The sequence below is a fragment of the Emericellopsis cladophorae genome (assembly GCF_022114955.1).
Source record: "Emericellopsis cladophorae strain MUM 19.33 chromosome Unknown NODE_6_length_900724_cov_123_231613, whole genome shotgun sequence".
Taxonomy (NCBI): domain Eukaryota; kingdom Fungi; phylum Ascomycota; class Sordariomycetes; order Hypocreales; family Bionectriaceae; genus Emericellopsis; species Emericellopsis cladophorae.
In genome coordinates this window covers 634,950-647,782 of record NW_026250931.1, presented here as the reverse complement: position 1 = coordinate 647,782, position 12,833 = coordinate 634,950, and the positions used below count along the sequence as shown (strand labels likewise).

The 12,833-nt window shown below is 54.0% G+C and overlaps 6 protein-coding genes across 6 annotated transcripts; 4 read left to right on the top strand and 2 right to left on the bottom strand.

Moving 5' to 3' along the window:
* Positions 1–490: 490 nt before the first annotated feature.
* Positions 491–1,978, top strand: J7T54_001770 (Sterol regulatory element-binding protein-like protein; the record flags this gene model as incomplete). The annotated part of the gene is made up of 5 exons (XM_051503802.1): positions 491–596; positions 649–706; positions 770–989; positions 1,046–1,152; positions 1,222–1,978. The coding sequence occupies 5 exons, from the start codon at positions 491–493 to the stop codon at positions 1,976–1,978; spliced, it is 1,248 nt and encodes a 415-aa protein (XP_051364750.1).
* Positions 1,979–4,913: 2,935 nt separating this feature from the next.
* On the top strand, positions 4,914–6,311 carry J7T54_001769 (ZnF C2H2; the record flags this gene model as incomplete). The annotated part of the gene is made up of 3 exons (XM_051503801.1): positions 4,914–5,365; positions 5,431–5,652; positions 5,705–6,311. 3 exons carry the CDS (start codon positions 4,914–4,916, stop codon positions 6,309–6,311), a joined length of 1,281 nt encoding a protein of 426 aa, XP_051364749.1.
* Positions 6,312–7,328: 1,017 nt separating this feature from the next.
* J7T54_001768 (Triosephosphate isomerase-like protein) lies at positions 7,329–8,251 on the top strand (the record flags this gene model as incomplete). Its single annotated transcript, XM_051503800.1, has 3 exons — positions 7,329–7,366; positions 7,487–8,163; positions 8,217–8,251. 3 exons carry the CDS (start codon positions 7,329–7,331, stop codon positions 8,249–8,251), a joined length of 750 nt encoding a protein of 249 aa, XP_051364748.1.
* Positions 8,252–8,455: 204 nt separating this feature from the next.
* On the bottom strand, positions 8,456–8,989 carry J7T54_001767 (54S ribosomal protein-like protein; the record flags this gene model as incomplete). Its single annotated transcript, XM_051503799.1, has 3 exons — positions 8,456–8,747; positions 8,799–8,893; positions 8,951–8,989. The coding sequence occupies 3 exons, from the start codon at positions 8,987–8,989 to the stop codon at positions 8,456–8,458; spliced, it is 426 nt and encodes a 141-aa protein (XP_051364747.1).
* Positions 8,990–9,719: 730 nt separating this feature from the next.
* J7T54_001766 (uncharacterized protein) lies at positions 9,720–11,187 on the top strand (the record flags this gene model as incomplete). The annotated part of the gene is made up of 4 exons (XM_051503798.1): positions 9,720–9,981; positions 10,035–10,162; positions 10,215–10,320; positions 10,571–11,187. 4 exons carry the CDS (start codon positions 9,720–9,722, stop codon positions 11,185–11,187), a joined length of 1,113 nt encoding a protein of 370 aa, XP_051364746.1.
* A 634-nt stretch (positions 11,188–11,821) lies between these two features.
* J7T54_001765 (mRNA turnover protein-like protein) lies at positions 11,822–12,614 on the bottom strand (the record flags this gene model as incomplete). The annotated part of the gene is made up of 2 exons (XM_051503796.1): positions 11,822–12,362; positions 12,424–12,614. The coding sequence occupies 2 exons, from the start codon at positions 12,612–12,614 to the stop codon at positions 11,822–11,824; spliced, it is 732 nt and encodes a 243-aa protein (XP_051364745.1).
* Positions 12,615–12,833: the final 219 nt, after the last annotated feature.

Here is a 12,833-nt window from a genome sequence, read left to right as displayed (position 1 = left end):
TTCCCATAAGCCTCCTCCTGATTCTGACCGCGCTGGTGAGAGTCACTCATTAGTCGCTGGAGAAGATATCGTCTGTGGCAGCTCAAATGCCTTCTTTAGAAATAACCTGAGGTGTAGAGACAAGCCATTACATCTTCGTGTACACCATGGCGCCGCCGAAAGAGAGGAAACGAAAATTCCACCGGCGAAGTAAGAACGGGTGTTACACCTGCAAACAAAGACATGTTAGATGCGATGAGAGCATACCAATATGGTGAGTATCTCCTTGGACCGAGATCAAACATCTTGCAAACCGGCGCCTGTGCGGAGCACTTATTGGCCTGGTCGAGCGACTCCTACTATGCTATTGCAGCCGTACTGAACGTGAAGTAGCACCAACTGCCTGCAATCTGGCGATGAATGCGTTTATCCATCGCCACCAGCCAATTCGCCTGCGGGCGCGCATATAGATCAACTGTCACCAAGGAAAGCCCTAGTTGTTCATCAGACTATGGCCGGCCTCGCGCCAACACAACTAGGCAACCGGTTGCTGGACAGCTATGTTGGTGGCTCATATGAGACGCTGCCGGAAGCATCGAAAAGATTGCTCTGCCATTGTAGGTCATGCCGACTTCATAAGCTTATGTTGTTGCTTAACACTGCAAACAGTCTCGAAGTTTGCTGTCTGGGGCGAACATCCAGTGAGCCGTGAGCTCGAGTCGAGCGTGTAAGTACATGAAGACAGGCGTGGAATGCTTGCCAAAAGACGTGCTGAACAACGACATTTCAGGGTCCACAGGGCGTTCGAGAACCAAGGTTACATGCACATGTGCCTCATGCTGTCTGCCTGCCAGTGGGCATGGGTGAAGGGCTCCATGGATGAAGTGCGGGTGCCATTTCTCTACCACAAGTCTGTCACGTACCAACTTGCAAGGGAGCGACTGTCAAATGCCGACACGGCGCATACGGGCGAGACTATGCTGGCTATTTCGGCACTGGCGCTGGCTGAAGTAAGTATTGCAGTCATTGGCACCTAATGATTGTCCGGCTCTGACTAGAACGCCAGGGCGCGATTGGAGACTTGGATACATCATCCAAGCACCTAAAGGGCTTCAGACTAGCAATGCGACACCACGACATCCGTCCATCGCTGGCCCAGAAGATGTTCAAAATGTAGGTCTTTGGCAGGAGAGGTGCTTGTCACTCGGTGTAAACATGTATGATGCTGACTTAGGTGTGTAGGGCTGGGGAAGGACTGCGAGCAAGTAAATCAGCAAAACTCGTCAACTTCCCTGACTACCGGCCAACTTTCATGGCCCTTCTCTTCGCCTCGATATGGGATATATCTGCACTGCCACCAACTGAAGCGCCCAAGTACGGTTGGTGGGAGGAATCAGATACACAAGCTGCTCGGTTATGGCAGAATCATACCAAAGATCTCGAGCTTGACTACGAGATATCCCGAGGTTTTGATCCGAATACCTGCATGCCGCGCATTCTGAACGGGGATCCGAAAAGCAGCCGCACCTGCTTCATTGCCACATTCTTCTACCTTTTCTCCGAGGTGGGCAGTGGACAGATGGACGCTGTTCTGGTAGACTGGTTGCTGGAGCAGCTGATTGACGACCTGACTGTCATGGATGAGTGGCTTCTGGCAACTAGCTGGGGCGGCCCCCTCTGGTTCTGGTGTGTCTTGTTCGGAGCCGCTATAGCCTCCTCAGGTCGGGCCGCCAGCCCAAGGGAGGAGAAGCAGTTGAGGAAGTGGGTTGAGGTTTACAACAGCCGGATCGTGCAGATCAGCCGAGCGCTAGTCATTGAAACTTGGGATATGGCTCGTGCCGTTCTCCGAGGTTTCATGCCAATCCTCGATCATGAGATGGATCGCGAGCTGTACGAGATCTGGCAAGGAGCGCATGAACCCATTGGCAACTGGTGGGGCGAGGCGACGACGCTCTCGACGATGCCTCCGCGAATGGACGAAGTGAAACCTGTAGAATAATGTAATTAATATAGATATGGTCTGCTGGCACCTTCGTTGTTCACATGAAGTTGACTGGTGAAGATTGTCTCCTGCCTACTGTGAGATCCAGTCATCACGTGCTCCGCGACTGGAATTCGACTCTGGAACTTTCCATGTTCGTCCAGGCATACCAGGCAACATCATCACCAAGGGACACCTTGATCACTGTTCTTCGTCGCATCAGCTCGAGAACACGCCTGCCACTCCTGACGGAAGAATACAGAATGCGGCGAAGCGGTCAAAGCTTCCGAAAGATCCGCGACCCCATCGAGTCACCGACAGTCTCACTCATCACTCTGGATACGTACCCCAAGCGGACACGTACACTCACAAGAATCGGTAGAATGTGTTGTGCGACGTGCTAATTATCCCACAGACTGTTTCCCAGTCACATACCCCGCTCGATGCAGGAGCAATCACACTGATGAGTGCGCCATATCACGCGCGACTTTACACGGTTGATTGATGGTGGGCATCACGGCCGACTTTGTGGCCAGCGAGGCATGCGTCCGTCTGCTGCGTCTCAACGCATGCTACTGGTCTGTCACGCGGGCTCGGTAAAAGGAAAAGATTCGTCGTTATGGAAGTGATTGGCCGTGAGGCTTCCATCAGCACCAGCAATTACTGTCTGTTGCTAATGATGCTGTCGTATTGTGCAGTCGGAACGAGGCGGACTGACCGACAGTGACGCTTCGGAGGACGGACTGGAGCCAGGAAAAATCAATGCATTGCTTTTTTCGCGCGCCAAGCATGCATTGCTGAGCTGGCCATTTCAGCCATCTCATCCTGGCTTGCCATGTCCAGAAGCGGATAGGACGAAACCCCTGCACAGCGGCCCACAGCGTCTAGCAGAAAACAAGGATCGCGACCACTGACGGTCACCGCCAAAGTTCCTCCTGCAGATCCAGCGCGAGCGTAGCCTATCAGCCGGAACTACAGAGCGCCGGCGCATCCATGCGGCCAGTGTGCCGGGGCTTGTTGGACCATGTCCTTGCTGGCATGACACCTCCTGGATGCCGTCACTCCTCATCTCCATCGTCGTTGCGACTGGCTCACCCTTCCCTTGCGTTGGGCATCGACTGCAGCAATAAAACCCCGTGCCCCCGTCCTTTGGGCATTCTTTTGCCTCTGCTCCTCAATATTCTTGCCCAACATCGGTGCCCAACTCTGCGACACTTCCGACCATCTCAACATACCATACCACCACCTATACAACCTCTTTACTTGCCGCTCCGGCTTCTACTCTTCCTCTCTTCCCCAGCAACCCAGTTCCACAAGGACTCCAGGACTTGCTTTGCGCTGCCAGCTATCCAGCCCATCTGGACAGGTGCTAAACATACAGAGACCATTGCTCCCCCCTTTGGTCTCTTGGATCTCAGAGAAGAGTGCAAATTGCTCTTGGTTTCTCCCGGACACAATGACAGCTACGCTGGTGCCACGCCAAGCTATGCCTGGATTCAAAACCACTCCTGACCTCGACGAGGTTCAGTCGCTCTCAAGGTACTTTTAGTCTGCTTCTCTTTGCTTGCTTGTCACCATGTATCGCACACTTTCATGTCTTTCCTTTTGTCCGTCTGCATTTACAACCATGCCACAATCAACGAGGAAGCCATTTCGAGGATCTTGACCTTACCCCTGGACATACCGGACAAAGGACATCTGTTTTCTTTCGCCCTAGGACCCAACCAAGGACAACCATGGATCAATCAGGAGATCTGTCTGAGCCAGACACGATCATCAAAGAAATCTTCATATTGAGCGACAGTCATTGTCGTGGTAAGTATTTCCCAAATTACAGATTGAGAGAAACAGAATCATCAACTATTGGAATGCTGGGATTTCCTTTATTATCTGCGGACCCACGGAGCTTGACGACGAACCCCCGGACACATTCAGTGGAACCTTACAATGGACATGGACCGCTACGCTTCCTGGAGCATCAAGGATATCTGCTGTTACTGGATACTACTCCCACACCGGAAACTTGCTGGACACGTCCCTAACGCGGATTAGCTGGACACGGCCTTGTGTACTGCAAATGATGCCGAGCTACTTGGCTTCTACCACTGCAATCTAATTCGATTGCCCGCAGCCGCGGAGGATGAACTCGGGAAATGACCATGCATACCCGGCCAACGACACTTTGATCTACTTGCGCGCTCCTGTGATTCTATCGGCAAACACTTTCTCAGACCCGGATCGATGTCTTGACATGCCCAGATCAATGGAACAAACGGGCCCTCAGTGTCGGCGAACAGACTGCCCGGATTATCAACCCGCTATCCTGTCACTGCCACTCGACTTGGAATCGACAATTGGACCGTTGCCGGCGCCCTGCCCTATATCTTGACGACCGGGACAACCCAAAACCAAACCATGGACATGAAAGGTCGTTCCTGGACCTATCTCTACGGACTAGATTTGCAAGTTGATGTCGGACGAAGTCACAACGTTGCTTGGGCTGGGTTGGTAGAAATGACCTGCTTCGATCGACACATGATGCTAATATGCACTAGATCAAAGTTGACCCAGCTCATGTGTGCTTTCTGCTTTTCCTTTTCGCTTTCTGTCTTTTTATTATCACCGTTTGGTCAGAGGAGAACAGGACACTAACCTACTTAGCGACTACAGCTTCCATCAAAACATGTCGGCGCACGTCGCTGGAACCTTTCCCTTCTCTCAGAGCACAGGAGCTTCCACAGACCTGATGCATGCGTCATCATGGACGCATTCCACAGAATCGTTCCAGGACTTCCCGGACAATGGATCATCACATTCAGGAGAGGCCGAGGATTACGTACTCACATCCGGACAGACCACGCCCCGTGGGTCAAGGCTTTTTCGACCACGACCCGTGGAGAGCAACTGGCCTGTTGCTGGAATGACTTCAGTCCACACAGTCGCACCACATGCCATGGCCAGACTGGACTCGAGCAGATCAAATGGATCTTCGCTCTCACAGTCATCAGGCACGTCCAGCATGGGCGTTGGAGGTAATGCTGCCTTCCAAGCCGGATCCCAAGGCGTTGGAAACCTCACCGGAATGGATTCTTGCGTGTTTTTCGAGAGCGACCCAGCTGTCATTTCCCAAGGATTCTGGTCTGGCTACCAAGATGCCAGCAACGCTACGGATGATGCCGCATTCGCCGTGCCTCAAGGGACCGAGCTCGTGGTGGACCCGGCTCAGCTCTGGGTGCCCGAGGCTCCTCTCTCAAGCAATGGATCCCCCGTGTCCTGGTGTATTGACGGATCCGTCTCCAGGACCCCATCGCCGGTCAATGTTAGCGAGGCTTGGTTTGCGTCAGCACAGAATGAGCCTTTGAGCCCCCCTCATTCTTCTCCAGAGATTGCCTGCCAATCCCCAAGGTGAGTCATGCCTGCGATGCGATGCTCAGGCCCGTCCTCGGTCGCTAATACTTGTATCAAAGCAGCATTGACTACATCAGCCATCACGATGTCTCTGGACAAGGCTACACGGTTTCGGACGCCATGCCCCTTGCCAACAACATGATCAACCGCCGAGAAGTAGAGAGCGCCCGCAACCACGACTTGTACAAGAGTGCCGTGACTCAGAAGGACGGACTATACCACTGCCCCTGGGAGGGACAGCCATCCTGCAACCACAAGCCTGAGAAGCTCAAGTGCAACTACGAGTAAGAGTCCACACTCATGTATCAAGACCCAGCCACTTACGATTCGCTCTAGCAAATTTGTCGACTCACACCTCAAGCCATACCGCTGCAAGGACTCGGATTGCAAGGACAAGGAGTTCTCTTCCACGGCCTGCCTCCTCCGCCACGAGCGCGAAATGCACGGGATGCACGGCCATGGTGCGAAGCCGCACCTTTGCCCCTTCCCTGGATGCGAGCGCGGTGCCCCTGGCAATGGATTTCCCCGCCATTGGAACCTCAAGGACCACATGGAGCGTGTACACAACCACCAGAAAAACGCAGGGGCCAACACCTCTTCTTCTCCGGACAGCAGCCATGCCCAGCCGGCCAAGGGACGCAAGAGGAAGACCCAGACTGAGCCGTCGCGCAGCATCTCCACCCGCAAGACTATTCAGAAGATTGCGCCTCCCAAGGAAGTAGAGAAGCCCGCCGCCAAGCCTTTGGTTGAGCAGTGGATGGACAGCCGCAAGGCCATTGAGGACATGGCCCGTAGCCTGGAAAACCCCGAGGACGCGCGCACTGTTCAGCAGATTGCGGACATGCAAAAGCTGCTCGGTGTCATGTCTCAAATGAGCAACACCATGGCTCACGGCACCTTGATGCCTGCGTCCAGGCCCATGGAGTTCGCCTCCAGCGGCTGAATGAACCTTTTTTCTTTTTTTATTTCTTATTTGAGGATCACTACGTACGAGGTGTGGAACACCTCACTCCCGTGGTACCGAGGAGTGCGCAAGCACGATGCCCTACCCGTGGACATGGGCAAAGCGTCTTGAGTCGATACAGCACCCATCGAATCCGATGTTGAGATGCTTTCGACCAGGCACTCTGGACTTGAGACAGGCTCTTGAGCCAAGGATCGCCCCAGGGACGCTCCATGCCATGCTGAGGGCGCAGACAGGCCGTTTCGTGCCCTGACGCTGCAGATACACACGCCGCGCCGAGGACGGCTTGAGGAGTCACGACGGAATGACTAGATAGCACACAGATAGACAGAATTGGTGGAGGACAACAGGACAGTCCCAGAGGCCTGTTTCAGAGGATCACAGCAGTAACTTGGGCCTTGGGGCGTTTGGATACATTTGGTACATACACAAATGCAATATTTTGATAGACACGCTACTGGAGCATGGTCTCGCGCAATTCAGAGATCGCAACAAGCCTTGGCATCAAAGACTCATAGACAAGTGTGTACGTGCGTAGCCAAGAACGCGAAGTTTCGAGAACGCACGACGCTACCATGAATTGCCCCTCGACCAGTCTTCTCCTGCGGTTCGCCTTCTGACGAGAGGACAGTTCACATTATGGGAGACACGACTGTGGGATATATGATTCTGGTAACTCAAGCTAGGGGGCTGAGTCGAGCTAGTAATGTGTGTGCTTATAAAGGGCAAGGTACCACCTTGCCTGGTAGTCTAGCACTGGACCCGATAATCGGCCACTGCACTGCACTGCAAGCCTGAGTTGCAGTGAGGTCACCCGTGGACCTTCACTGGGCTGAGCTGAGGTTGCCCCTCCATGTCCATGCAATGTTGAGCTACTTTTCTGGCACTATTCGTCCAAACCTTTCAAAGCGGTCCTATTTCACGCAACTTCACTCTGACATCGCACTTTACATCTCTCTCTCACTCAAAAGATACCGTCGCTCAAACTCGCCCATCATGGCTCGCACTTTCTTCGTCGGCGGCAACTTCAAGATGTACGTCTAGAGCAAGAAACCTACCCCTCCACCCATCCATCGACGCGCCCGCCCCGCGTCGAGCAGCAGTTGAGACGCTGCAAAGTTGACGAGGGCCCATTGACTAAAATGGCTACGCAGGAACGGGTCCAACTCGTCCATCAAGGAGATTGTCAACAACCTCAACAACGCCTCCCTTGACCCCAACACCGAGGTCGTCGTCTCCCCTCCCTCCATCTTCCTCCAGACTGTTCGCGAGAGCTTGAACAAGAAGATTGGCGTTGCCGCTCAGAACGTCTTCTACAAGCCCAACGGCGCCTACACTGGCGAGATCTCGGTTGAGCAGCTCAAGGACAGTAATATTGACTGGGCCATCCTCGGTCACTCTGAGCGTCGCACCATCCTTGAGGAGTCCGACGAGACCGTTTCCCTCAAGACCAAGGTCGCCACCGAGGCCGGCGTCAGCGTCATCTGGTGCTGCGGCGAGAGCCTCGAGGAACGCGAAGCTGGCACCACCATTGAGGTTGTCAGCAAGCAGCTCGCGTCTCTCAAGAGCCACATCTCGGACTGGAGCCGCATTGTCGTTGCCTACGAGCCCATCTGGGCCATTGGCACCGGCAAGGTCGCCACCACCTCCCAGGCCCAGGAGGTGCACAAGGCTATCCGCGAGTGGCTGGCCAAGAACGTCAGCGACAAGGTCGCCGAGGAGACTCGCATCCTGTACGGAGGCAGCGTCAACGAGAAGAACTGCAGTGAGCTCGCGCAGCAGCCTGACATTGACGGTTTCCTCGTCGGCGGTGCCTCGCTCAAGCCTGCTTGTAAGTATTCTGGCTGAAACCCGTTGCGCACAAAAGCTAACACTGCGCACCAGTCGTCGACATTGTCAACGCCAAGCAGCAGAAGTAAATCTGTTCCCATCCTCATGGAGTCCCATCATGTAGATCCGAACGGAAGCCTTTTGAATACACAAAATTTTGACGTATTGATGATGGTATGTCACAGCGCTCCTCAAATACCCAAAGCCCTCCCAGCAAATACAGTGTTGATGCATGATATACACCCCGCTTGCAATTGTACATGTTCACGAAACGGCAGAATCCCACACACCCCTCACACAGGCTCTCCCTTGCCGTGGAAGGGCGACCAGATGCCTCTAACACTGTCCTTTGTACTGGTGACGGCCTTATTCGCCTTTATGAGCTTCTCTCCGCTGGCGTCTCGTAGTAACTCGACTTTCTCGAGGATCTCGTAGGGCGACAGGTTCCGGACGCAGACAGGTTTTGTGCGGCCGTTGATGTAGTGTCCGGTGACGACGGGATGCTTGTTGGGCCGGGGAGAAATGGAGAATTCGATCTGGGGGTTCGCAGCCGCAAACTTGGGGAGGATGCCTTTGATGAAGCCACTGGACAGGGTCAGCGTCGGAACCATCCGTGTACCTTGTTGCGTTACTCACTTCATGCCTCTTGAGCTGCCCGCCCAGTCGCAGTAGTGGAATTCCATCTTCTTGCATTGCAAGATGAATGCGCCCACGCCATTCTTGACTTTGCTCTGAAAGTTTGCCGATCAGCCATCTTCGCATCTGCTAAGGGTAGCGTGTATACATACTGTTTGGGCAGCAGCTGTCCGTATCCCGTGGATCGTCATCTTGAAGTTTATCTGCTGAATGAAGCACCCGATGGATAGGAGCGCCAATAGGTACGACGTCGCGTCCTACTGCGTCTACGGAGTACGCAGCAAAAATTCGAGGGCGGTACAAATCCGGGTAAAAGGGCGTCGTTTGGGGGCTTGGGTCCCACAGTATCTGGGCGTCGCGCCAGTGCTCGTGAACGTGGCCGCGATGGACTCGTTGGCATATAACTACCCACCAAGCGAGAGGTCACAAGAGAAACGAGCTTCTCAATTCGCGAGAATCATTTCCTCACTGTCCAAAAGGATACTTGGAAAGAGCCTGTCTCTAACCGCGTATGACGGTCATCACAGTCCAGGGCGTGCCTCAAGGACGGCCGCTTTTTCAACCCGACCAGGTATTTCCGCCAGTCAATTATTGGTGAAGATGTCCCAGAGGCGATATGTGCTTATCCTAGATGGAAAAAGAATAAAAGATGATGCGAACGTAGGAGGTTGATCTGACTCTGAGTGTCCGTACGTACCTGGGAACTCCGGGGAAGCCTCATGCACGTGACTGGTATCTTAACTCTAGCAATCAGATCGCTGCCAGATTCTGCGACAAGGGTGTTGTTGGAGCTCATTTCGAGTCCCACAACCACACGCCCAGGGACTTCGACTCATCGACCACCCGTCGACGCAACGACACCGGCATCGATCAAAAGCGCCTCTTCCATATTTCCCAAGTGCCCGTGGACATCGTTGCGCAATGACCGACAAGCTCCCACCCAACCTTCTCGCGTTGTTCGCCGCGCGCCCTCCCTTAAAATGGCTCGACCCTCCCGACCACGCGCCCGAAAAGCGCGTGACTTCGGCCATTGACAGTGTTAGCTCGTACATGCCAGCACTGCAGAAGTACAAGGAAGAGGATGTCTACCATCCGACGGAGAGTTGGCTAGAGAGGAAGGATAGGAAAAAGCAGGAGATGAAGGCCAAGCTTCAATACCAGAAGGACAACCTCGCCACACTCTGTGCGTGGACAACACCCTTCTCTACATCGGCAGTGTCGCTAACTCTAGCGTAGACAAGCCAAACGAAGATCCCAACATCCGTGGCGATGCTTTCAAGACTCTTCTCGTTGCCCGACTAAGCTACGAGGCTGACGAGCGTGACTTGGAACGGGAGTTTGGACGCTACGGTCCCATCGAACGTGTATGATCCGTCCTCATCCATACTGTACTGATGACCAACTGACAAAACCTAGATCCGTATCGTCAAAGACACTCATGCGCATGAGAAGCCCAACAAGAAGGTGAAGCCACACAGAGGCTATGCCTTTGTCGTATTTGAGCGCGAAAAAGACATGCGAGGTAAATATCCCCCTCTCTCACCCAACTGCAGCAGTGTGTCCGCTTTCAGATCCCGGAGGTTTATTAGAAGTTTTGGCCCTCAGGCTTGCCCTCTTCTTCAAAAACTGCGAGACACAAAGGGTCCTCAAGCTTGCCCGTCTCTGCGTGGACAGATTTTTCCCCTTAGTCCCGTACCACATCACTGCTGCATCTACGATGGTAAGCTTTACTGACACGCGCGCTCTTGCGCATTGACGAGTAGCGGCTCTAGATTCTTGCGATGGCATGCGCATCAAGGGTCGAGAAATCAAGGTTGATGTCGAGCGTGGACGCACAGTCCGCGCATGGGTACCCCGTCGTTTCGGAGGTGGTCTGGGTGGACGGAACTACACCAAGGTTGCCAGTCGACCTGCTATGGGAGGATATGGCGCTCCCGGCGGCGGCTATCGTGGAGGATTTAGAGGTTTCGACAGTGGCCGTGGCCGAGGAGGCGCCCGAGGCGGATTCGGCGGAGGCCGTGGTGGTGGCGGCTTCCGACGAGAAGGCGGATTCGGCGATCGAGGCGGCGACCGCGGCTACGGTCCCCCGAGCGGTGCTCCCTCCGGTCCAGGTGGCTACGACCGCAGGAATGGAGACCGTGGATCTTCATATGGTGGGTATGACCGCGATGGCGGGCGCTCATATGACAGACGCGACAACCGAGACGGCGGCCGCTTTGGAGGGCGCGACAATCGAAGAACTGGAGGCAACATGGAACCCGTGGGCGAGGGCCGCCGTGGGCGTGACGATCGGCCCCAGCGCGATTTTGACCGGCCTCGCGAAGGTGACAGCAGAAAGCGTGGTTACGACGACGACTACAACGATTCGCGCAAGATGCCTCGATACTAGACAAGCCACGAAAATTCTCGGTGGGTGGTTCGGTCTCCTTGCATTCCGATTCTTTCCCCTACTTCGCCAAAGGGTAAGCAGCAACCAGCCACAGCCGAGAATCACGGGAGTATTGTGACTACCACTCCCATATCGCATCCGAGCATGGCAGTATCCGTGCTGTTGAAGCTCAAGAAAACTTTTGTGTTCAAATATTCGCACAAGACCAAGGATCATTGTGGGTTGGGCATCCGAGAGGTAATGAGCCCTGCAATTGTACATGAAATGGAACAAGGCAGGTATCTGGGAGCGGCTGTGGCTGGTTTCTGTTTGGCTTAGCAAGATTCTGTGAGGTCAAAGGTAAGCGGTGGCCTACTTATACCGACAGTTTGAGTGTAGCAGTAGTATCATCAGTTTTCAGTAGATTCATACCATGTGTACTTTATTGCGAGCAGGCAGCATTACTTTGTAAACCATGAACAGCAAGCCACTATCGTTCATTGATCAACGCAAAATTCATGTTTGATCCCGTTGTATCATTTCAAGGAGCCCATTTATTTTGATCCCCAACGCCGAAACCCAGAGTACCGCTGGTATAGAGCCTACTAAATAACAACAGCCTTACCAATGCGAGCAATGCCATCTGTGTGTCTTTCTATTCTTCCATTGCGCTTTGGCTGACCTCAATGACCTCGCCTGACGCTGAGCTCCAGTGTGCTAACACATTGACCTTGAACTCGCTGAGACAGACTGAGAACAGCTTGAGTAGCCTAGTCTGCCTCGAGTCCAAGACCTGGCCTTCTTTGCATACCAGATAGCCCTCACCCTCGCCGCTCTCCTCGCCAAGGACGACCTTGCCCTTGACCATCCTCGTCGGGACGCCGAGCCTGCGCAGCTCAGGTTCAATGGTGTGCTCCATTGGTACATCGTACTCCGCGGGAATCTCCCCCGCAGTGGAATAGACAACGCCAGCGGGAATGGTGAACTCTCGTGTGGCGGGGACACCAGCCCGCGCAAAGTCCACCGGGTGGAAGTTGTCGAGGTACGCGAGGATGGCTTCGACAGGGCGGTTCGTAAGGATCAGCCCAACAGTTCCAGCCAGGTATTTGGTGAGGCCCTCGATCCCAGGGGCAACGGCTTCGGCAGGATTCTGGCCCAGCGCCTTTGCCATGAGCTTCGTCTTGCCAAAGAACAATCTAGCAGCCGTTAACTTTTCCGTTGCAGCGAGAAACGAGAGGGCTGGTGGAAGAAACATACCGACAATCGGACAGCTCCTGTCGAACAACCTTGAGATGATTGTTGCGCATATTGTCCACCTCAAAGACAATGACATGCTGATACTCGGGGACGGCTTCGCGAATGTTGGTGAAGAGCTGGTCTTTGTCGTCGCGGGTCTTCTTTGCGACCTGGGTCATGTGGACGACCTTTGCGCGCTTGGATTTAGGCATTGCGGCGGCGGTGTGATCTGAATCCGTCGAATATCAAACTCGTGTCTCGCAGTTGGGCATGCAAACAAGGCCACAATAGTCTATGTAAGAGCAGATGGTGGCTTGTGGAGGTTGGAGGTTCGTCGACCAGAACATCACACGCAGGGACTGGCAGCGATAAGATAGTAGAAAAAAGTTTTGGCATTTACAGAAATTCGGCGGCCCCCGCAGTGTGGGCCG